The sequence below is a fragment of the Acanthaster planci genome, linkage group LG15 (genome assembly GCF_054643075.1).
Source record: "Acanthaster planci isolate LZ-2023a linkage group LG15, COTS_SCS, whole genome shotgun sequence".
Classification (NCBI taxonomy): Eukaryota; Metazoa; Echinodermata; class Asteroidea; order Valvatida; family Acanthasteridae; genus Acanthaster; species Acanthaster planci.
The window spans coordinates 3,996,746-4,023,269 of NC_141791.1; the positions used below are offsets into that span (position 1 = coordinate 3,996,746).

Sequence of the window (26,524 nt, forward strand, 5' to 3'; positions counted from 1 at the left end):
CGAATTCGGTGGTAGGTTTGCTTAATTGTTATAGCCAAACACAAAACCTTAGATGCTTATGGCCATGAAAAATCCAAGAGGCCACAAGGGGAAAGGGTAAGACGTCACAATACTATGCACTATGAACACTGAAAGAAATTGGATATAAAAGGATGTTATTACTCTTATTTTCACTTTAATTATTCCATTTTCAAATTGGTAATAGGTCTGACCGATCATCGCCCCCACTGTTTAATGATTATGGAACGATTCGACTACCTCAGTAATTGCTCGATAGCTTTTTTTTCCACTTCTCAAGCTGATCTTTCACCGCAGAGGTTTCATTTCATGAAATGCTCATGACATGAATTGAACGTTGAATTTGTGACGCTTTTTTGTTCCTCTTATGCCAAGAAGACGAGACATTCCTTTGGATAGATAAAGTGTACTTTCTTGCGGGAGCTGCAGTTGCCCTGACGTCATTTTCATCAAGTCATTTCGACTGAAGAGGGAAACCTGCCAACCCACAATTTCTGCACTGCAAAAAGTCTTGTGAGGAAACCCTGCACACTGGCCTTCTGCGATGCAACATTGACGAATCATAAAGCAGCGGGACATTTCAGTGTAGTATCCTGAACTCTAGCAAACATTTGCACCTACATTACGGGCGTAAATGCCGGGGGGGGGGTTATCTCCCGCTTTTGAGGTGGGGATGGGATAATGAATCACCCCCTTACGTTTTTCTGGTAAGCAAAAACTGAAAACATTTTCAGACTGCAAATGACTAAAATGCATTCGGTATCACTCAAAAAGGAAAAACAATGAAAAATATCAAAAATACCTTCTGAATACACAGAAACTGATGTACATCAATACCATGAACATCGACTTCTATAATCGAGTCACATGGTGCTCCCCCGCCCCGCTTTGAACATTTTCATGACCGGGCAAGTCACCTCACCTTTCCCCATCCCCCATCCCAAATTTCACCACTGGTCGACATAGCATAATATTATGCACATTTACATCACCACAAGTATCTAATGGCATAAAATTGCTCTTCACATGGGTAGTTAAACGATAAAAAATCTTGATTTTCCCGTTTAAGCTACTGTACTTGTAGAATACTTCTTTCCTTTATTAAACTACTCGCTATTCAGAAGAGTGTCGATTTTTCTTAACAATGTGTAAAATAATGTACATTCTTAAAAGTTGACAAATCAGAATTGCCTTGATAGACAGAAATCACAGTCGTGAAATCGAATAACAACGTTCTGAACGTTTAAGCACACCATTTTAGGCATTCTGTGTGTTGATATCTTAAAGTGAAACACTACTTTCATTTCACTCATATTTGTAATGCGGTACGTTCGTTTCTGGACACACTCCTTTCATTTTTATCTTTATTTCATCATTATTACTTATTTAATTGCAATGTATGGTTTTATTATTTGTCATTGTGCTTTTCATTTCAAAATTCACATCAGACTGATATCAGTTTTAACTCTTCCTCTGTAACCTCGGAAAACGCTTGTAAAGCCTGTGCCTACGGATATCGAAATGAACCGTTAGCTCTTTGGGGGTTTTTCTTTGCTGCTCTACGGGAAAAAAGAGGGGGAATTTTTCATAGAGTTTGAAGCCATCAGAGGACTAACTTTTTGCATTTTAAAACTTCGCATTTAGCCAATTTACTCTCAGATTAAAATTAGCTTAAACTCTTTCTCTGTAAACAACACTTTTTCAAATAATATGACAATTCATGTATAACATTACAGAACAAATAAATCATTTAGAAACTTACCGATCAATACTTCAAAGACGATGTCCTCAACGAATGTTTGTTCCTAAAGGAAATAACTTCCTTGGGTGATCAAGAGGTTTCGACGCGTAAGCATGCAGCTCCAAGGTTGTAAACGCGGTCTTCATTCGAAGAGACGGTGCTCTGTGGTTTCCAAATTAGCCATTCGACAAGCTTGTTAAGTTGGTGGTGGTGTAAAAATCCCCGGCTTTGCACTGTCATATCATATCGATAGCATCTGATAACTTGAATATAGCATATTTCCACTGCTAACTCACACACATGAATCCATTTGGACTTGCGAGATAACGAAGACAGACATGCATGATCCTCCCGATGGTGACGATTTCATGTCTGTGAGTGCGACTTGAGATATGCACGTACCCCGTAAAAATACGTGTGCACCCAGCCGAAGAGTTGCACAATTAGATGTAACGCTTGGGCCATGAGTACAAATATACAGATTTTCACGTACATACAGATGTGCTTTGTTAGCCAACGCTTGGCAATGGGCGAATTCATGTCACGGCTCAGAGCATTGGTAAAACCTTTTTGTTCTCTTGTATAATATGGACAATAGTAGAGGGAGGAACGTGGTTGAATCCGGAGAAACGACTCAAAAGGTGGAGATTCTATGACTGAAATGGGCAGAGGACGCGGAGTTCTTTGTTGTTTTTCCTGATCGCCTCTCAACAAGTCTGTATCTAGGGTTTGAATTCTAGAGAAAGTTAAAATTGGAACAGCGTTCTAGTGGGGACGCCTTGACCCCACCCACCAGACCAATGCCCGACCAACACAAGTCATCAAGTCTGTAATGAATGAAGAACCTGTTCACGATTTATTAAACAAACGATTCCTTAGTTTTTATAGTTAAATGGCCAGCTTATCCTGGGCTGGTGGTCCATCTACTCCGAAAGTGTGCAAAGAAAGACACTCTACAAAACACTAAACAAAGGATGAAGCGCTTTGCCTGGTGATTTATTTCTTGTCCATCTAGAAAAGAAACAACTCCTTCTTCAAAGCCGCGGGGCCTAATCGCAGAAAACTGACAAATTTCACTGGGTTATGAACATAATTTAATAATACCCCAATAAGAATGTGTGATAATGCATGCGTCCTCGTTCCCAACAAAGGCCATTTTAAGGAAAACCTGCAGCCAACGCCTATGGACTAACTTTGGAGGATGACCATAGAACATACGACGTGTCCAACCCCAAGATAGACCCTTGCTCATGGGTTTTCTGCTATAACAAGTAAAGGAACAGAGTTGATTCAGTACCTAATCGTGTGATCCAGCGCACCGACCCGTCCGAGAATAAAAATATCTGTATGTAATCACAAGCACTTGGTCCAGCCGGTCTCTGCTGCAAAGTGCAGCGCGTGTCGTGCGACGTTGGCACGGCACTCACGGCACGTAACTGCGCCTATAGGCCTACCTCAATACAATACGCAATGTAATTATTACACAGCGAGAAGATACATCCAGGTTACGCTATATATACATATGTATGAGCCTAGAACTGGTGAAAACAAAACCAGCCCTGAATTGAGCACGTCGGCTATTCAGCCCATATCCGACTTATCTCGTCAATCTACAAACACTAAAACATCCGTTGATCGCAACCCTAACGTACACAGCATTGAAAAGACACTGATAAAATAGACACATTTCAAAACCAGCAAAGTCTCACCTGCATGAGCATGCTCACGGTAAGAGGCCAAACAGTTGTACTCGGGCGAATCGATATCGGCCTATCGGTAATTATGACCCCATTCACAGTTGCGGGTGTAAACTCTTTAAATTAATGTTGCATATATCCTAAGCAGCTTTCGGATTGTGGAATCGTTCAATGACGCCGTCCTAACAAGTAATTTGGAACTAAAATCGCGTGGTCCGTCGATGGGCATTTGCACTGAATGCGGACTGTGCATAAATAGTTCCGGTGCACTATGGTTCTTGGGTAGATAAATATGGACGAGGCCCTTCCACTACGCCATTAGTCAGGATTACGATACCATTTAAGTTTAATTATTTCTAGCTTAACATGAAAATGTGCAGTGCCATCCTTGCGATACAGGTCTGGTATACTATAATGCACTACGTGGACATTGTGAAAAACGCTGCGATCAAGCAAAGTCTATACGAGTAAATGTCAAAAGCTGAAATCTTTGGCATACAGTTACACCTGCATTTGTATATGTTTACCTTTCGGTTTGTCTTATAGTTTTCAGGACAGTTTCATACCACCCCTTTAGAATGGATCAAGTCTCGGGTTCCCTTTGATTTTCTTCTGGGAGACCATGACGCTTGCGCCGAACCGTTGCTCGTTGATGATCGCACTATCCGAGGACGCCTCGTACAGGATGTTGTCCACGAACTTCCGGTCACAGTCCCCGCTGCAGCCGCTGTCATGGCCGCAAGGCACAGCGGAAGACACGACTGGTGCGGGCTGTCTAACTTCGGCTTGGCTGTCGGGTGTTTCCCGGTCCCTAACACCTGGCCGCTCAACAACTGTGTTGAGGAACAGGACACATAGAAAACATTTTTGCTTCTTACAATTCTCGTATGGGGAGGGGGTGCATTTTTACAGTCTATGACTCTGATATCAAATTTCTTATTCTTCAAAAGAAGCGCCTTCGACAATTTTATTTCGAATCATTACACATGATGTGGGTACAAGATAAGGTGCTGTGAAAAAAACTATATGTTATAATTATTATCATTTTGTGTAATTATTTAGAAAACAAACGTGGTTAGGCCTATATACATAGTGGTATTTTGATCTGAACAGGAGCAGGACGCTGTATATAGAAAGCTTGAAATCGTCGGTCGTGCTCATTTCAAGAAATGCCTCAAGGATTTGACGAAATCCCTCTTACTCTCTGTACACAGGCTCTGTTCAAAGACCATGTACCCTGACGCACAATCCCCTTTCACAACACATCAGGACAATAAGACGTGCTTGAAAACAATACTGGAAAGACACACTCTACTTCGATAAATCTAGTGTGCTCTAGGTGATCAAGACTGATGCTGGGCCTTGCAATTGGCTAGTATAATAAGGCGTACTTTGTTCGCATTGACAGACATATCTTTATGTCAAATCATGTACTGATACGCCTATTACTATTTTTCTCATAATTTCATGGCACGATCCGATAGGCCCTGCTCATTTTCACCCTACCGAAATATGTAAGTATAACTGCCCACATTTTCTTTGAATGTGAATCTGTTTCTTCCTGCTCTGCACGTACACAGGATATGTACAGGCTTCTCGCGATACGGTGGCTTATCTGATGCATTTTGGGCCATTGCGTTTCTTTGGAATGTAGCTTTACGATACCGATCTGATAGGCGATTTCCTGCTTGCATGTTGCACATTATCTGTTGATACTGTGGGCTTTGCAGAGCCATTGGAACATTAGAACATGTGTGGGAGGAGGGTACGTCGCCTTTCTTGGAATTCTAACCAAGTTTTTCATGTATGCTCCCTTTGTCTATGCAGCAAACAAGGCGGAAAATTCTCCCAAACCTGTGAATAACGTATGTCTGTAAGTTGAAACTCTGCGCTACAATCCAGCCACTTTTGACATTTTTGGCTCAAACTAAGTTGGTTGAAACGGATCACGCCAAAGACCTTACGAAAGTCCCGTGACAGAAATGTACAATGTTCAATGACAGTAGTGCGTACTTCGTGAGCTTTTGGAAAGCAGAGCTATGCAAAATTAAATTTCACTGTTTCCTCATTTAAAGTTCAAGAAATAATAATTAATAATAACCGCTAGGACTTGGCAATTTCCTTCCATTCAAACTTGCAAGATTAACTGAAACATTGAAATCTCGTAAAATTATGGTTGTCGACATTTGAACTGGTTTGCCACCATTATAAAGTAAAAAAATCGCGATGATGCAGTGTTAAGGTTGTACAAGTGTGTTGATTAATTTGTACTTTAAGTTCTGATATTTTGATCGTAATTTACATGCTGACCCCTTTTAGATTGGCTCACTTTCGTTACGTCCGGTATTTTTCATTCCAAGTGTTTGCAGTTTTATTTATTGAGATAACTTTGTTTGCTGTGAATCTTACTTATCAAAACTGGATCTCAAGGCCTTCAAAAGAACCGCACACACATGATTTTATAAGCAACTTTTCTTGAAGCGCAAGTACGCAACGTCGGGGCGTAGCATTCCAGAAGGTTTCTGCTATTGATCAAACTGCCTTATTTTTATTGGCCACATACTTGAGAAAAAAATGTTCTAAGACCAGTTTGCTTACCGCTTTGTTTGAAGTTTACTCCATTTACCCATGTCTCATCTTCCCTCCTGTCTTGCCTCTTCATCTGCTGGGCTAAGGTTGACTCGTACACGTGATCATCATCGCTGCTGTGTGACGAGAAATCCGGATCCAGTACAGCGTACTCAGTCGGGGGAGATGGTAACTGCAAGCCGGGTATTGGAACCACGGCGTAGGCGGCTGTTGGCGATGTGGGTGGCGAGCCGGTCAGCTTGTTATACCCCAGCGCGACGGCGTTGTTACCGCCCGCCCTGCGGCTGCCTGGCTGCTGGTAATCTCGGTGATTGCAGAAGCTGGTTGCGTAGCTGCCGGTCTCACTTCTGCCGGATACTGCGGCCAGGGAAATGCTCACGTTTGTGTTTCCAGTGACTCCCCCGCTTGCCGTCTTCCTCGATGACACGAGGCATGCCACGACGGCGAGAAGAATGAAGATGACACCACCGGCCGCGGCAGAGACTGCAATAAGGATGGGCCTGCCGGGTAAGGGTGTGGGGTCTGTCGACATCAAGGCAGACGGGGCTTTGGGGCTTGAAGTTCCCTCGGTTTGACTTCTGGTGAAACGCTTTGTTGAAAGAGCCGCAGACGTAGATGTGGATGAGAAGATGGACTGGCCCACTGTTGTCGATGGAGAGGATGTGGTGAGATCTGGTGGATTACGACTAGTGGTCGCCAGTAGGGCTTTGCCATACCGGGAGCTTCTTTGATAAGCTGTTGACACATGAGCCCGTGTATCACTGGTCGTTTGATGAGATGGGGCAGTGCTCAGTGTTTGAACTTCCACTCTGATACTCATTGCCACTGTGGCTTCTTCCACGCCTTTGGTAGATGTGGCTGGAAAGCTACTACTGCTAGAGAATATTCTCCTGATTATAGTACTGACATCGGTCTTCGAAGAAGCAGTGACAGATACATCTACTGCCGAGGAACGTTGATATAAACTAGTGTCAACCCTCCTTATGGAAACCATACAAACAAACCGTCCACTGTCTTCAAACTCACTATTAGGAATTATCAGCATCAGTGTTGCACTGTTAGTCCTACCTCTTTCATAACGGATTACTCCTCGAGCATCTGTAGTATTTATCTCCGAATAATTCAATTGTGTTGTGTCGCCACTTGCAGAAAAATAAATCTCTCCATATGTTTCTTGGTGCTTGAACCAAGTAACTCCAGCGATATCGGCATAAGGGTCATATCTAATATCACACGACAGCTGTAACGGTTCACCTTTCCTGACGCGAACCTCCTCTGCCGCGGCCGAAATGGTTACCTCCGTTGCCACTGTAAGCATTTCAGCAAACAGGTAGAGGAAAAATACAGCCTGGGCAACCATGTGGCTTGTATTATTGGACCACCAGGAATGAAGATAAAAGCGAATCTTTAGAGATGGCTGTCTGCGAGCAAATAAGTATTACTAGTCTATATCGACGCAACCGCGCGAATGGCAAAGTGAACCGCATTCATGCAACACATGAGATATAATGTCAGCATCCTCGTTCAAGTAACAACGGAACTAGTTTCTGTCGACGCACTTTCACAGATGATCGCTTAGTCCCAAGCAGGATGAGAAATGCAGTATAGGCTATGTATTATATTTCCCAGGGAACTGCCCGCTGTGAGCGTGGGAACTTGCCCGCAACATTACACCACTTCCTTCGTTTGTATCCAAGAGAGACTGGTTGGTCTTTTGTTTTTCTTTCTTTTTTGTTTGTTTGTTTGTTTGTGTTATTTTAAACAGGGGGAATATTAACTGCAGAACAAATGGGGAAAAAGTACAGCAAGGTCTTTCGGAAGATGTACATGTACTTTGTGTGGCAACACCCGAGTCAGCTTGTAAGCAAGCTCTCCGACAAACAGGAAGCATACAGTGCTATGAATATATATCGGTGTAAGGTTGGCATTATATACTACATCAAACGCAAACCACATCCTTAAGCACCATTTGAACAATTGACCAAGTACGCTGCACGTCATCCTTTGAGTGCTCAGTAGGTACAGTAGGCCCTTACTTAACGATGAAGAAAACAGAGACGGCCTTCTTTATCTTCATATTTCTATATCTTTATTCTCTCGGGGGTGGAGAGTTGAACTCTCTATCTCCCTCCGCAACCTTGATTATTGATACGAATGAACAACTATTATTTCTGAACTTTGTTTGTTTAAAGCTCTGTCTCTTGAAAAACATCCTGGGTTCCGTCATCTACAAGATCATCTACATCCGGTTAAATCTTGCCTCTTAGTTTCAGGTAGAAATCTCGATTATGCTTGTTAGCAGATCAAACTGCCTCTCGAGAATGAGTGCTTTACAATGTCACTATTTTTCACTTTTTTTTACAATGCAGTCCTTATAAAGGCATCTTTATATTTAACCTTAGTTTACGCCGACAGTGATATTTAACCCAGTGATTCATTTTCCTTTTGCTATTTTCACGGTTGCATTTGTGTCCTTTCCGTTTATGCTCATATTTGGCAAATTCATGTAGTAAAAGCGTGTTGTCGTTCTAGAACAAACCTCAACATTGAATGTCTTTCAACACCAAAATTCGCCCAAATTTTATACAATTCATTGTCTTAGTACTTCTCTTCTTTAGTGACGAGTATTCTATTCTAAAGTAGTTTACAACGCTAGGCCAGAAACCATAATTTCTCAAATATATTTTCAGTAAGTACATTTTTGGAACCTTTAAAAAAAAACTAACCCATCATAAAAAGAACAGAGCCTTCCCTAACAACACATCACAGTACCTTATTTTGCAGAAAAAAAATGCGTATTAAACAATGCACTTTTTAACAGAAGCAAAAGGGATATCCAATCTTTTTCATGCAATTAACCGGAGTAGAAATTGGTATATGAAACACGCTATAAGCGCTTTAATTGGGGCTTTATACTTTGTGACTAGCAGACTTGTCATAGACATTCATTTGCCACAAGTGGGCTTCAAGTTATTTTATATATGCAGATATATGCAGATGGTGTTATTGAGAGACAAGCGGACGAGAAAGTGTGGGAGGGGAGTTATTAAGCAGTTACAAAAGCATTTTGTAAATGTTTGCATTTTCAGATTAAGTGTTACATTTTTCAGGAAAAAGTTCCCCACTAACATTTTAGAACGGGTCAAGTCTTGGCTTCCCTTTGACCTTATTTTGAGAGCTCAAAACACTCTGGCCAAATTTTTGCTCACGGACGATTGCGCTGTCAGAAGATGCCGCGTACAGGACATTGTCCACGAACTTCCGGTCACAGTCGTAAATGCTGCTGCTGTCAGAGTCATCGCGGCGAGGCACTGCGGGGGAGCCGGCTGGACCGGGCCGTCTCACTTTGGGGTTGTCAGCGGTCCTTTCCCTGCCCCAAAGATCTTGTCGCAGTGGAGCTGCGGAAAAAAAAAAACAGAAGTGAGAAACCAAAATCTCAACAACATTGAATTATAGCGCACCATGTCGTTGATTTTCTTCCCTCGTATTTTTACTCCGTCAGTAGCCATGTTTAAAGGAGGAGAGAGCAAGGATATTTTAGCAAGTGCTGTTACAGTTACGGTTCACAGTTTGCCGAAAGTTTGCTCACCCTTGTGTCTCACGACAATTTCCTCTGCCGATGCCGTGTCTTCACTCCTGTCTTGTCTCCATGTCTTTGTACATCTGAAATCGCACAGGTTGTCATCGCTGGCGTCCTCTGGAGGTGGCGACTGTCGAAAGCCGAATAAGGGAACCACTTCGTAGGCGATCGCCGGCGATGGGGAGGACGGGCCGGTTGGTCCATACTCCCCTGGTGCGATGGCGGTATCACTGCTCAATTCGTGTCTGCCTTGTGACTTGTGGAACTGATAACCCCAAGTTCTAGTCCCCTGGATGTTTGTCTTCCTTGTGTCAGGCACTGTGGCCTGGGAAATGCTCGCGTCTGTATATCTGTTGTCTCTCCCGTTTGCTTTCTTCCTAGATGCGACGAGGTACGATACGATGCCGAGAAGAATGATAATGACACCGCCAGCCCCGCCAGCTACTGCAAGGAGCAAAGTGCGGGGTGAGGGTACGGGGTCTGTTGACATCAAGGAGGGCGTTGTTCTGTCTGATGGTGTAGAGGCTCGTAAAGTTTGATGTCTTGTGAAACTCGCTGTCGCAAATACTACAGACCCGGTCGGAGACGGAAAGGTGGGCTGAGCCACTTTCGCCGGTGAACTGCTTGTCAGATTGGGAGAATATTCTGCGCTGCTCGGCCCTTCGCTTTGCTGGGTGCTTTTTTGATTAGCTAGGGATGTCTGCACTCCGTTTTCACTGGTCGTTGGATTGGGTGGGGTGACAGTCGTTGTTTTTACGTCCCTTGTTGTGCTTATTAGTGTATCAGTTTTGGGGGCGGTAGTCGTCGTTGCGTCAACATTCGGGACGGTGCTCGTCAATGTTCCAGCATCCCGTGTGGTGCCTGGGATTGCAGGATTGGCCCCGGTGGTCGTGTAACGAGTGACAGAAACATATACGGCTGAGGACTCATGCAATGCAGCACCATCAACTCTTTTTATTATAATGCCACAATGGAAAATCATGCTGTCTGCAAAAGAACTACTGTCAATGGCCAGCGTCAATGTTGCATCGTTATTCCTACCTCTTTCGAATCGGATTATCCCACGCGTGTCAGTGGTACGTACTGCGGGACAAGCCAAGTGTACCGCTCCACACCTGGTTGCGACATCAATTTCACCGTATATATCTGAATGAATTCCCCTATACCATCGTACCGTATGGACGACTGTAGCAGCTTCGTATTCGATACCACAAGATAACTCCAACGGTTCACCTCTCCTGACGCTAACCTCGTCCGGCACAGCCCTGATGGTGACCGCTGATTCTGTGGTAATCATTACAGCAAAAAGAGACAGGGTAGATACTGCCTGCGTGACCATATTGATGGGTATTGTGCCACCACTGACGAGAGTAAAATAAGACTGTTATTCCCTATATCAATGCTAACGTAAGACGCTAGTGGCAACTTCTGCTATCTTATGTTTAGTTACTGCGTTGTCTTTGAAACGAAACAAGTTTTTAAATACTTTCACATTGCGGAAAATAATCTGTAGGCCTAACTGTTATAAAAGGATGACTCATACAGGAACCATAATGATGGGATAGATTTTTAAACCATAATAATGTGATAGAATCACATTAAAGAATCACTTCCTTATTTCGTATCCGAACCGGGCTGGCATAATTTAAACACAGATTACATTTCACTGCCCACTTCTTCCATGAAGAAAGCAATGTATGTATATCCACTCTTTCACAGCAGAAAAGACCTAGACGACCAAAAACACCCCTTAAATAGACTGGAAACAAAGTGATGCATGTCCTTACTGACTGAAGGCATTATGGCAGTGCTCAATGAGGTTGTAGGGATTAGTACCTTACATCTTAACTGATTGCTTTTGGTGTCGCCGTGTAATGTTTGACCTTGTCACAAAGGTGTACCCTTGAAAGTGGACGACTAAGAACTCCACAATGTAACATCGCATACGCTGAGTTTGCCAGCTGCCTACATTCTTCGGAGTACACTTCCGGAAAACGTGTAACCTTAAAGTAAGCAACAAATGCCGACATGACGACCCTGTCAACACATTTTAGCTGATTTTTTGGACAAAAAGAGACATCAGCAGGAAATTCTTAACGCTGATGATGCATAACTTTGGACCAACAGAGACACAAACTACGATAAACGAAGGGGAAATGCTAATTTTTCTGGTTCTGGCAAAGAGGAATATCCTTACTGTTGTCTACAGTACTTAATCTTCTCCAGTGATAAATCACTTTCCCTTTATTAAATTATAATATTTAAATGTTTGTTTTATATTCCCTTCAGAAGTAACAGGGCAATTAAGGATAGGCCTACAGGAGGTTCTGTTTGCGCAGGTTCACGAGGAAATACTAGAAAGTGGCTTGACCGCGCACGGATGGGGAACCCGTGAGCCTTCTGCTAAGGTCTTCCTCATTCTTCGTGAGCTTTGTGAACAACAAGCTAATTTATGAGGGAAAAATTAACTCGAAGGATTCTGATACATGTAATTGTAGGCGTATACAATAACTTAGCTTGAAGTGCTTTCACTTTAGATTCAGAGGAAGACTGTTTACTTCTGAAACAACGAGAATGCAGTAACAATAACAGATTCGATCGATATTTTTGTGATCCAATACACTGCCCATACCACTTCCTGGTTTTGTTTACGCAGCCGGTCTATTTGATTTGCACGCTTCTCACAGAATGGGTTCCATGTATAATTCTCTTATGTATTGTGTGTCTGGTTTCTTTTCAATATGACTAATAATTTAAAGCCGCTCCAAAATGCTGAAATAAGACTTTGCCTTTGTCAATTAGTGCTGGTTTGAGCTTGATCCGTGTGGGGCCGGAGATTAAGTCCGTAATTCACATAATACTGACCCCCCCAAATGGCATTTGCAGTGGTGGTGTGTGGTATACCCTTCGTTTTGTTATCACAAGATATCACTCTGCCTCAGGCAAACCACGGGACTAACCATTAAGGACAATGATCAGCCAATAAAGACAAGGAAACGCCCCTTGTTGTTTCCTGTGTGGTATACTCCCCTTCGTGAACAAAACACCAGTGTAACGTGTAAAAGACGTGATGTGAAACGCATAGGCTACATGTACACACACGCCACGTGGCGCGTTTTCAGACTGCCCGAATTTAGTATAGAGGGTTTGCATGCCTGCCATCTTGTAGGCCAAGGCTTTGTTTCACAGGCCATGGGGTATGCACAAAGGAGGTCTCCGTATGGAACACAAGAACTGCGCTGGAAGATGGCGGCCACGCAAAGCCTTTACGTTGCAGTAAACCAGTGTTGGTGATTTCCAGTCCGTAAGTGGCGCACGGGGGGAGGGACTAGACGTCTGGATCCCCTCTAAGGATTTTAACTGTCTCAATACACACCTGCATCTTGCAGTACTAGATCTAATATAGCTATACATCCAAGCCTCCTTTAGAGCATGGTGGGGAGGGGGCTTGAGTTATCGTGAGCTAGTTAGAGGGGCAAATTCCGCCCCCCACACAAATATTTAGGTTACATACCTAGTGTGGACATTTCTTTGATTTCGTACAGTCGAGAAACTCGGTGAAAATACTCATTTCTTTGTGAACTGGGAATGCGATTTTCAGCTGGATTCCTCTTCTTTTTACGACAAATAACCCTTACCCCAAAATGCCTCTCAACTTCTTTTTCAGAGAAGGGGAAACGTCTTGCGTGTGGACATGGATGTGTAAGTCCACGGAACGTCTTCCCTTCCAGCATCGTATGGACATCTTTTGTTCACAAGTCCACACTAGATATGTTAGGTTAGCGTATTCCAGAAGGGGAGTAGCATGCAGAGTATTTGTATGATGCAATTTTATCAAAAGAAGAATTCTTTTCTCTAAATGTCAGCAGCTTTGCTTGGACCCCCTAACACAATGGAGCAAGTGATGTCAACTCGCGCCTCTGATCCTGATTATGGCCATCAAAGAATGAACTGGTGGGGTACATTATGCCATAGCATAAGAAGATAATAAGGTTGCGTAACTATACCCCTTTATAACTATTATAGGGCTGTATAAGAGTCCACGGCAAGTCCTTACAAATCCGCGCAATCGGGTCCATCACAATCCCGTCAAGCCGGGCCACACGCTATCCGCCTTGAGCAGAAGCACCCCATCATCGGTTGAAGAGGGCCAGGCTAGTCGTGATTGTTCATTTTGCTGTTAGCGACCATAACGCGTGAATTGCATAATGGTTCCTAAACCAGCGAAGTATGTACAGTTCCGATCAAACGAGCGTCCATTGCTAAGAAAATTGCGCCCTCTCTTGGTCCAGCTCGGGGCTCATTCCACAGCTATAAGGACATTCCTTGGTCATTGTTCAACCTAGTTGTTTGTGATGAGGCATGTGACTGGACCTTCGACTGGACTTTGTGAAAGAACTTGTGACAGACTCAACTACGTAGAGCTTTCTTGCCGTAATTAATGACGTCATGTTGATATGCAAAACGTTTTTCCCACTCCCTCTGGTGAACCAGACGGCATTGAAGTGATACAAAGCACACAAGGATATGACTGCACACACGATCATCGGCAACAGTATCTTAACACCAAAAAGAAACCAACTGGATGGAGTTTGACCTCTACAAAATATGTTTTTAGTGCAATTTTACTTGGCTCTCTTTTATAACTTGAGTAAAGACTTCCCATAATGACAATGTTTTTGGCCTGAATTAAATATATTAATTCCAAGTAATATTTCAAGGAAGACTTGTTTACGGAGCTACCATTAAATCCACTTAACTTCTACCACATATGCAGAAAATTCTTGATTACCTATCAACCATAACAATTACATGTACATATCTTTTTATAGGTCAGTGTCCGACGTGATTGGTCCAACGTTAAGATATCCTGAGCGATGTGAAAACTTTTGTGGGGAGATATTTGGTTGCAGGGCAAGTCTATTGTGTATTTATAACGAGGATGTAGTCAGATACGCACACTTTAGATAAGCTGTAATGATAATCTAGTCGATTAGCAGAAAGCCAGCACACAATGCAAGACTGCCAGTTCTTGAGCAAAATATAACATTGATCCAGATATAATTTAACTCAAAACAAATCTGCTAAGAAGACATATCTAAGAAATATTTTGCAACGCAATCTCCATTGTCTCTATCCTCTATGTCAACATCAAGATTATACATTTAGGATTATTTTAACCGTTCCAATTAGGCATTTTAATCCATCGTCTGTCCAAAACGTTACTCTAAAATTCTCTTGCCTGTTACACTCAGCGATTGTGCGCTCCTTTTAGCTGCGCCACTGCTCCTGAACACAAGACAATATTCATATGCACGCTTCATGTGCGACCTTCAGAATGGATCCAGTCTGCGTTCTCTCCTCTTCCATGGTACCAGACACAAGATGACGACTATAATAAGGATGGTAACACCAGCAGCCAATGAAATTCCTGCGGTAAGAACGGGGTTGTTCTCATCAGGGGAGGGTCTTGTCCTGAGAAAGTGGGGAGTAGTTGATACATGTAAAGGGAAGCTCGTGTGTGGTTCGGTAGATATCTGTGAGGAAGTGGCTCTCGAAGTTTGGGTTCCTTCCATGCCTTCGGCCGTTGGATTTCCTGGGGCGAAGATTGGTCTCAAAGAGCACTTTCTGTCGACACGAGGATAGGCTGGACTTCGTAGGCAACAGGTGAAGATTGAGTTGTGATACGAACTTTCCAGTGTATTGAGATGCAGAGTGTTCTGAACTTGATTCCCAACGACGACTGTGACGTTGGAGAGTGACACCCTGGTTGAATTGATCATGACTGTCCACTCCAGAGTGACCACTGGCTGACCTTTGTCCGAGATGCACTTCAATGCAGAGTGTTGCCTTGTGGCTTCAGAAAGTTTACCGTTGCACGTTGGGTAGGTTTTATCGGGGAGATAGTTAACTGTCACAGATACGGTGGCACTACGGTGAAACTCACTGCCACTCACACTTACCAACACAGCACAAATGAAATCGGCGCCGTCCACCAACGAGCTTTCATCAATTCTTAGCTTCAGTCTAGCCTCTCCACTGGTACATCTTTCAAATCGCATGGTCCCACGATTGTCCAGGGTATTTACAATAGGACATACGATATGGGCCCTTTTTCCACAACCGTTTTGAATATCTATATCAGCATAGGTATTGTTCAAATTCGGCTTTCTGTACCATTGAGCTACTTGTACTATTTCACTAGCCTCAAATCTGACATGACACGATAACTCCAACTGTTCACCTTTCTTGACGATCACTGTATCTTGCGTGGCCCAAATTGTGAGAGTGGTCGCCGTAGTTATCACAGCAGTAAACAGAATGAAGCTGAATGATATTTGGAAGGCCATATTAGCATTCTATTCTTAAACTTTACAGCTTGTAAAAGAGGCACTTGCCATGAAAATGATCCAATGTGCCAGTTAAAGTCAGCCAGGAAGTAACCCACAAAAATACAGGGTGAAACACATTGACCTATTGATATCAATTCACGTTTCCTAATAAAGTGTTCTCTTTGACACCTGTAAAACCTTTACAGTAAATATAAGAGTACTTTCACTCTCAGTACAAATGATAAGAGTTTATCTTACAAGAATTTCCGTCATTTCATTAATCTTTCGGATTGGATGGGGTGTTGCTTTCATTTCTACATTGCCAAATCACATTGTCCTGTACATTTATCTGTGTCATTAGCAATCCTTATCTACTTGATCAGAGATGGACTCTGAGTAAAAAGTTAACATGTCACTTTTCAAGGAAATACATAGGGCTAGAGTATTATCTCTGTATGCGATCTGTACTTCGCTGATCTCTTCTTCTGATTAATTAAGCCAGCGCAAATCCCGTCATACTACGTATAAAGGGGATTGTTCTTGTTGCAAGAATGCGATATGCCACATGCGCCAAACCCGAAAGAAGAAGATATACAAGCAATGGGTACAAAAGCAAAGTCGGTTTGTTATCAACCACACACCTCCTGAAGACGAACAGAGCATACTGTTTGGAACGTCGAGTGTTCACCATAGCTTCTTCTCACTCCTTCACACTCATAGAAGAGATAATTTCTTCTACATGGTGCACTGCAAGCCTAACCTATTTAACCACACACCTCTCCGCTTGTTTAAACGAACTGGCAAGGTTCGTTTGTCACTGACAATGACTTTATAAGGAAGAGCCATCAATAAATTCAATTAAGGGTGCACTGAACTAATTCAAGCTCCATTGAAAATAGTGTAAAATCAACCAAGTTTGGAGCCCCATGGCAGGCAGCTGAAGTCCCTGAGGCCTCTCAAACAAAAATCAATGTGTTGTTCGGTCCTTCAGATTTCATTTGATTTTCAATTTTTAGTAGGTTAACCAATGAATTTTGTAATTATCCGCCCAAAACAAACTCACCCCCCCAAAAAGTGAATGTTGCCAACCCCTACCAGCGGCCATTTTTCAAATGACATCCCTCACCTTCCTGGGGCTCTTCTGACTAATTTTCAATCCCATTTTTGTCTGCTTTGCCCCCAGATGGGTGCCCCTGAATCTACAGAGATGATTCTGGGCCATACTGACACAATTCAACCATTTCTTGGCCCAGACAGACCCCTCTTTTCGAAACAATCTCTGGGGGTACTTTTTCTGCGCCTCGGCCTGGCGGAGAATTTTCCTTGAGTTGGGACACTGCACCCTTAGGCACAGTATACTATTTTACAGAAAAAATGTTGATTAGCCTACTACGTACTGAAATACAGAGCTTGGATGGAGAGTACATGAAAATGTCTGCGAAGATTTCACTGGCTACAGGAATGTAATCAAGTCCAAAACGTTTTGAATTATCAGTGCATTTCTGATTTGTTAGAAAACACTAATCATCTGTCACTAATTTGACAGCTTTAAATATGACTTAAGCACTGTATGATTTCCTGAAAATCAAAAAACATTTGCCCAAAAGACATCGTGTCTATTTTTCAAAATTAAATCCAAGGAAAGCAGCTGACTCACTGCCTTCAAATGACATCTTCGACCTTTTGCCATAACTCACGCTTAGGGAAGAGTAAAAGTTATGAAGAATGTTCAGGAAAGTCTAGTCAGGTGACTTCAAAGCAACAAACTGTGGACGGAAGTCGACCTTTCGTTTCAGTTAATAAAATGTGTTAGCATGCATCAGTGTTGTGTAGCGTGACTGCTACTTGTTTGTATAAACAGAAAGAGAGGTGTGACATATAGACTCGAATTCTTCAGATAATTCGGTCTATGCTGTTAGTGTGCTCTGTCCCCTGATGTCTGATCTCTCATTCAAGGTTGAGGAGTGTTCTACTGGCGGCGTTACCGGGCCAGTAATTCCATGATCTATGTTAGTGCAGTACTGTCTTCACCGTGGACGGACACGGTAGTGTTATCTCGCCTATTTGCCTTCCTCCTTAATGAGGCTAACCAAGCCACGATACCAAAAGAAGTGATAACAAGACCGTAAGTCGCAACTAATACTGCAATGTGGACGGAACTGTAAGGTGTTGGGGTGGCCTTCGTCGACACCGCGGAAGGCGTAGGGGTTATTGACTGGTTAGTTTTGTGTCCGGGTAAACCTTTCTAAACTTTGGGTTTCGTCCATGTCTTTGGTCGTTGGATTTGCCTGGGACAAAAATTGGTCTCCAAGAGCACTTTTTGTCGGACACCATGATTGGCCGGACTTCATAAGCAACAGATGAAGATTAAAGTTAAGATAAGAACTACCAGTGTGTTGAGATGCAGAGTGTTCTCAACTTGATCCCCAACGACTGTGACGTTGGAGAGGGACACTCTGGTTGAGCTGACCATGGCTATCCGCTCCAGAGAGACCACTTGTTGGCCTTTATCCGAGATGCACGTCAATGCAGAGTGTTGCCTTGTGGCTTCAGAAAGATTACCGTTACACGTTGGGTAGGTTTTTATCGGGGAGATAGTTAACTGTCACAGATACGGTGGCACTACGGTGAAACTCACTGCCACTCACACTGACCAACACAGCACAAATGAAATCGGCGCCGTCCACCAACGAGCTTTCATCAATTCTTAGCTTCAGTCTAGCCTCTCCACTGGTACATCTTTCAAATCGCATGGTCCCACGATTGTCCAGGGTATTTACAATAGGACATACGATATGGGCCAATTTTCGACAACTGTTTTGAATATCTATATCAGCATAGGTGTTGTTCAAATTCGGCTTTCTGTACCATTGAGCTATTTGTATTTTTTCACACGTTTTGCACGTATTTGTCACATTCCACAATGAGTACAACAGAAACTTCGAAATCTTTTGCTTCCTGCTCTCACCAAAAGAATTTACTTGAAACAACTAGGCCTACTAATAAAAGTCGTAACTCTGTTTTCGTTTTAGTTATTTTATTCGATTCTATTTGGTTTATTTATTCCTGTTCGTACCTTCATTAGCGCATTTCAACGCCAATTGCAAGACGAAGACAAAATTAATAAGACAATGAAGAAACATTGAGTTTTAGGAGGAAAACTCCAGATATCTATTCCCAAAACCCAATCCACATGCTTACCTAGATGGGATTCGAACCCGGGTCGAGGAGATGGAAGGTGAGCAAAGAGCCACTGCAATAACCCGACTTTTGCTATCATTTTGAATCACTCATGAAGCTTCCTGAAAATCACCCCCTAGCTAACCAGAACCTGTTTATTTCTTGCAGTCAAATTTGTGTATTTCGAACGTCATTGTTGATGAGTTGGCCGTTCCATGGAGCTTGAGCCCCCCCCCTCTTCTTTTCGAGCACAAGTCCAGAAGGGTTGAGCACAATGCAACCTGACTAGCACAGAAGCAAAAAAAGGTTACAACAAGCAAGATGAATAGGAGTTTAGGTACAGGATTTCTTGTGAGCGTGGTGGCGCTCTACATTATTTGCTTATCGCTCTCAGTATATATAAGGGGTATTGCAACATACCTGTGTACAAAAATTGTTTATTTCTATGGAGTGAATTTTTTTATGTGGCCTTTGACAGAAGTGGCAAGTTTCTTTTGCCGTCCAGTGTATAGAGATTTAGTTATATATACTTCACTTCTAGGTTATCTATCATATACTGCTACTGCCACCTTGTCTTAATATCAACAAATGCAAGCTAAAATGATTTTGTCCAAAAGCTGCCAACAAATCCGGTTAACTGTTATGGCTTACAAGAGGATCTCGGTTACATATGAAATAATAAGACTAATTCGATAGGCCTATTACAGAGTTTTCAGACAGTTTCCCTGAAAACATATTAAAGTCAGTATGCCTTCATATGAAAAGTGTACCGGTAGTTGATAGGTTTGGTTTATATTTTGCGTCCCAAGACACGTTGGCTTCTCACTTCTAACTGTTTTCAACTCAGCGCAAGTGCTGTGTGACAATTCAAATATCGAAGCTTATCTTGCCAAAGAGTGTTCATGTGTATTATTAAACGATGATGAAGCCTGACTTTGGTTTGTCATACGGCCTATCCAGAGGCCCACTGCCAAATGCAGTCTGAGGGTGGACACCTAATCGGGATGTCCTCACGGCGTCCGGTGATTTCACCGTCGGTGCCGCAAGTCACCCATGGACGACGCTTGCTGCAGAGGTCTGATCAACGGCGTTATCAGGAAATGGTCATCAACAGCCCAGCGGCTCTGTGTCTGGAGAACAGAATATATTTATGGAGGAAAATCCAGTCCACAGAACTACAATCGTGTTTGACCGAAACAGGTAATTTGCCGTCAAATTCTAACAACACGCTCTTTTCCATCATTGAGTTCTTTCATGAGCTTTGTCTATTTCAGGTGGGATTGGTTTTGACGCAGTGGGTGGTATCTCGTCCAATAACTTTTCTTCAGTGTGAGGAATCAGCAAGCACGAACCTAACAACGCAGCACAGAAACTATGTTGGCAAAGCGGTAAAGCTGCAGGTTGCGGGTTCCAATCCAGCCTGGGATCATGATGCGTGTGCCCTATGCAAGGCACCTTGTCACTCATTGCTTCTCCCCACCCAGGTATAATTGGGTACTTGTGAGGGCAGAGATGGTTATTGTGGTTGATCAAGTTGCTTTGCGCCGAAATGGCTCCATCAAGCTGTATACTTCCCGTTGAACTGAGATGATATCAAGAATATGTCATGGGCCCAATGAGCAGGGTTAATAATACTGGACAGTGCTTTGATCTTAATGAAAAGCGCTATATAGGAACCCCGTTTAAATGAGTCATTATTGTACAATGTGGCCAAGATGCTTCTACATTTTGAGAGGGTTTAAAACACAAAGAAAGAATTAGTAAATTCAAATTAATGATATATACAGTACAACTGTATTGGTCCTCCTTTCTCCAGTATTCTCTGCTTTCCGATGATGTGTCTGTACTCCAACCCATCGTGCTCATCTGGAAGGGTGGGATGATTGGATTGTGCCTGTGGTGGCTACCGTAAGCCCAGCATAGAGACCACATGGTGCGTGGCCGGTGCTGCGTCAGAGCGGGTCGGTTCGTTACCACGCTAACGCTGCCAGCTCGGAACATAGGTATGCCAGCATGTGTGTTTGGGCAGTCTCGCCTGTTCGTTCTCTTCCTCGAACGGACGACACAAAGTATGATGCCAAAAATACCGACGAGAAGAGCACCAACGACAGCTGATATTGCTAAAGGGGTATTACTGCAAGGTGTGGGAGCAGGGTCGTTCAACATGAGAGAGGGCGTAGTTTTGTATGAATAAGGAAATAAAGTCATAGTTGAAGATTGGCTTCCGTTCCCGTCATCGGACGCCGGGTTCGGTGGCTCAAAGAGCACTTTCTGTTGACACCAGGATAGGCCGGACTTCGTTGGCGACAGGTGAAGATTGAGTTGCGATAGGAACTCCCCAGAGTGTTGAGATGCAGAGTGTTCTCAACTTGATCCCCGACGACGACTGTGGCGTTAGAGAGTGACACCCTGGTTGAACTGATCATGGCTGTCCACTCCAGAGTGACCACTGGCTGACCTTTGTCCGAGATGCACGTCAATGCAGAGTGTTGCCTTGTGGCTTCAGAAAGCTTTGCGTTACAAGTTGGGTAGGTTTTATCGGGGAGATAGTTGACTGTCACGGATACGGTGTCACTACGGTGAAACTCGATTCCACGCACTCTTAGCAATATTGCGCAAACAAATTCTGTATTATCTACTAAAGTGCTGTCGGTAATTTTCAGTGTCATTTTAGCCTCGTTACTCAGTCTCTGAAATCGTACGGTCCCTCTATTGTCCACGGTATTCCTAACAGAACAAGGCGAATTCACTGTGTCATAGCATCTTGAAACATCAATTTCACCATAAATCTTGTCCAGATTCGGCTTTCTGTACCACTGGGCCGCTTGTGCGCGTTCCTCTGACTCAAATCTGACATGACATGCCAACTCCTACTTCTCACCTTTACTCAGAATCAACGCGTTGGAGGTCGGCCAAATCGTTAGGGAATTTGCCAAACTTATAAAAGCATCAAACAAACAGAAGACAGAGGTGACTTGAAAAGCCATATTCCCAATCTATGTTCTCACTAATAATGAATGGAAAATATAATCTGAAATCTTGGATGAAATATTTAATCAAACTTGCTTCACGAAAGCGCTTTGCCTAAATATATACCGAAACAAACACATATATACATTAAGGAAGGCATATATAGGTTTCCATATTTAGTAAGACTTGTAACGAAGGTCCTATGTAAACAATTACAGTTTTCGTTTTATTTAATTTTTCTTTTGATTCGCTTGCGAGAGTTTTCTTTAAAGAACCACTCTGGTTGTTACTCATCTTTGGATTCAGTACAAAGTATTTTGCTTTCGTTTTAAATCGGCAAGTCATACATGAAAACTTCCCTTGTGAAATTAAGACCCGCCCTCAAAAAATCAATACTATATGAGGTCGGCCCGGCTGTTGTTTCCAGGGGAGGTTTGTCAGTAAAACAGGAAGTGTAGCAGGCCCATTTAAGATTTGATTTAATCTCTACAAAATATGTTTTTAGTGCATTTTTACTTTGCTCTCTTTTATAACTTTAGTAACTTTAGTAAAGACTTCCCACAATGACACTATTTTTTTCTGAATTAAATACATTAATTCCAAGTAATATTTCAAGGAAAACTTGTTTACGTAGCTACCAATAAACCCACTTAACTTCTACCACATAGGCAGAAAAATCTTGATTACCTATCGACCACAACAATTACATGTACATATGTATCTGTTTATAGGTCAGTGTGCGACGTGATCGGTCCAACCTTAAAATTTTGTGCGGAGATATTTGGTTGCACAAAGGGCAAGTCTATTGTGTCTTTTTAACGAGGGTGTAGTGAGATACGCACACTTTAGATGAGCTGTAATGATAATTTAGTTGATTAGCAGAAAGCCAGCACACAATGCAAAACTGCCAATTCTTGAGCAAAATATAACATTGATCCAGATATAATTTAACGAAGAAAACAAATCTGCTAAGAAGACATATCTAAGAAATATTTTGCTACGCAATCTCCATTGTCTCTATCCTCTATTTCAACATCAAGATTATACATTTAGGATCATTTTAACCGTTCCAATTAGGCATTTATAATCCCTCGTTTGTCCCAAACTTTACTCTAAAGTTCTCTTGCCTGTTACACTCAGCCATTGTGCGCTCCTTTTAACTGCGCCACTGCTCCTGAAAACAAGACAATATTCATAGGCATGCTTCAAGTGCGACCTTCAGAATGGACCCAGTCTGCGTTCTCTCCTCTTTCATGATACCAGACACAAGATGACGACTATAATAAGGATGGTAACACTAGCAGCCAATGAAATTCCTGCGATAAGAACGGGGTTGTTCTCATCAGGGGAGGGTGTTGTCCTGAGAAAGTGGGGAGTAGTTGATACATGTAAAGGGAAGCTAGTGTGTGGTTCGGTAGATATCTGTGAGGAAGTGGCTCTCGAAGTTTGGGTTCCTTCCATGCCTTCGGCCGTTGGATTTCTTGGGGCGAAGATTGGTCTCAAAGAGCACTTTCTGTCGACACGAGGATAGGCTGGACTTCGTAGGCGACAGGTGAAGATTGAGTTGTGATACGAACTTTCCAGTGTGTTGAGATGCAGAGTGTTCTGAACTTGATTCCCAACGACGACTGTGACGTTGGAGAGTGACACCCTGGTTGAATTGATCATGACTGTCCACTCCAGAATGACCACTGGCTGACCTTTGTCCGAGATGCACGTCAATGCAGAGTGTTGCCTTGTGGCTTCAGAAAGTTTACCGTTGCACGTTGGGTAGGTTTTATCGGGGAGATAGTTAACTGTCACAGATACGGTGGCACTACGGTGAAACTCACTGCCACTCACACTTACCAACACAGCACAAATGAAATCGGTGCCGTCCACCAACGAGCTTTCATCAATTCTTAGCTTCAGTCTAGCCTCTCCACTGGTACATCTTTCAAATCGCATGGTCCCACGATTGTCCAGGGTATTTACAATAGGACAATCGATATGGGCCATTTTTCGACAACCGTTTTGAATATCTATATCAGCATAGGTGTTGTTCAAATTCGGCTTTCTGTACCACTGAGCTACTTGTATTATTTCACTAGCCTCAAAACTGACATGACACGATAACTCCAACTGTTCACCTTTCCTGATGATCACTGTATCTTGCGTGGCCCAAATTGTGAGAGTGGTCGCCGTGGTTATCACAGCAGTGAACAGAATGAAGCTAAATGATATTTGGAAGGCCATATTAGCATTCTATTCATAAACTTCACAGCAAGTAAAAGAGGCACTTACCATGAACATGATCCAATGTGCCAGTTAAAGTCAGCCAGGAAGTAACCCACAAAAATACAGGGTGAAACACATTGACCTATTAATATCAATTCACGTTTCCTAATAAAGTGTTCTCTTTGACACCTGTAAAACCTTTACAGTAAATATAAGAGTACTTTCACTCTCAGTACAAATGATAAGAGTTTATCTTACAAGAATTTCCGTCATTTCATTAATCTTTCGGATTGGATGGGGTGTTGCTTTCATTTCTACATTGCCAAATCACATTGTCCTGTACATTTATCTGTGTCATTAGCAATCCTTATCTACTTGATCAGAGATGGACTCTGAGTAAAAAGTTAACATGTCACTTTTCAAGGAAATACATAGGGCTAGAGTATTATCTCTGTATGCGATCTGTACTTCGCTGATCTCTTCTTCTGATTAATTAAGCCAGCGCAAATCCCGTCATACTACGTATAAAGGGGATTGATCTTGTTGCAAGCATGCGATATGCCACATGCGCCAAACCCGAAAGAAGAAGATATACAAGCAATGTGTACAAAAGCAAAGTCGCTTTGTCATCAACCACACGCCTCTCCTCAAGACGAACAGAGCAGACTGTTTGGATCGTCGAGTGTTCACCATAGCTTCTTCTCCGAACCACACACTCATAAAAGAGATAATTTCTTCTACATGGTGCACCGCAAACCTAACCTATTTAACCACACACCTCTCCGCTTGTTTAAACGAACTGGAAAGCTTCGTTTGTCACTGACAATGACTTTATAAGGAAGAGCCATCAATAAATCCGATTAAGGCACAGTATACAATTTTACAGACAAAAATGGCGATTAGCCTACTATGTACTGAAATACAGAGCTTGGATGGGGAGTACATGAAAATGTTTGGGAAGATTTCACTGGCTACAGGAATGTAATCAAGTCCAAAACGTCTTGAATTTTCAGTGCATTTCTGATTTGTTGGAAAACACTAATCATCTGTCACTAATTTGACAGCTTTAAACATGACTTAAGCACTGTATGATTTCCTGAAACTCGAAAAAACGTTTGCCAAAAAGACACCGTGTCTATTTTTCAAAATTAAATCCAAGGAAAGCAGCTGACTCACTGCTTCAAATGACATCTTCGACCTTTTGCCATAACTCACGCTTAGGGAAGAGTAAAAGTTATGAAGAATGTTCAGGAAAGTCTAGTCAGGTGACTTCAAAGCAACAAACTGTGGACGGAAGTCGACCTTTCGTTTCAGTTAATAAAATGTGTTAGCATGCATCAGTATTATGTAGCGTGACTGCTACTTGTTTGTATAAACAGAAAGAGAGGTATGACATGTAGACTCGAATTCTTCAGATAATTCGGCCTATGCTATTAGTGTGCTCTGTCACCTGATGTCTGATATCTTATTCAAGGTTTAGGAGTGTTCTCCTGGAGGCGTTAACGGGCCCGCAATTCTATGATCTCTGGTAGGTGTTTGGGTGGCCTTCGTCGACACCGCGGAAGGCGTAGGGGTTATTGACTGGTTAGCTTTGTGTCCGGGTAAATCGTTGATTAGTACTTCCATTAGGGAAAGACTGATCGACTGGCGTCAATAACGGGAGCGGTAAAGTGCTTTCTAAACTTTGGGTTTCGTCCATGTCTTTGGTCGTTGGATTTGCCTGGGACAAAAATTGGTCTCAAAGAGCACTTTTTGTCGGACACTAGGATAGGCCAGACTTCGTAACCAACAGATGAAGATTAAAGTTAAGATAAGAACTACCAGTGTGTTGAGATGCAGAGTGTTCTCAACTTGATCGCCAATCAAGCCAGAGAGACCACTTGTTGGCCTTTATCCGAGATGCACGTCAATGCAGAGTGTTACCTTGTGGCTTCGGAAAGATTACCGTTACATGTTGGGTAGGTTTTATCGGGGAGAGAGTTAACTGTCACAGATACGGTGGCACTACTGCCACTCACACTGACCAACACAGCACAAATGAAATCGGCGCCGTCCACCAACGAGCTTTCATCAATTCTTAGCTTCAGTCTAGCCTCTCCACTGGTACATCTTTCAAATCGCATGGTCCCACGATTGTCCAGGGTATTTACAATAGGACAATCGATATGGGCCAATTTTCGACAACCGTTTTGAATATCTA

General features: G+C 42.7%; 1 protein-coding gene across 1 annotated transcript; it reads right to left on the reverse strand.

The window, feature by feature from the left end:
- Positions 1-2,723: 2,723 nt before the first annotated feature.
- LOC110988198 (uncharacterized) lies at positions 2,724-12,801 on the reverse strand. The gene is made up of 3 exons (XM_087146803.1): positions 9,635-12,801; positions 6,055-9,443; positions 2,724-4,289 (listed from the first exon to the last, which is right to left on the reverse strand). The coding sequence occupies exons 2-3, from the start codon at positions 7,403-7,405 to the stop codon at positions 4,030-4,032; spliced, it is 1,611 nt and encodes a 536-aa protein (XP_087002929.1). The 5' UTR covers positions 7,406-9,443; positions 9,635-12,801; the 3' UTR covers positions 2,724-4,029.
- Positions 12,802-26,524: the final 13,723 nt, after the last annotated feature.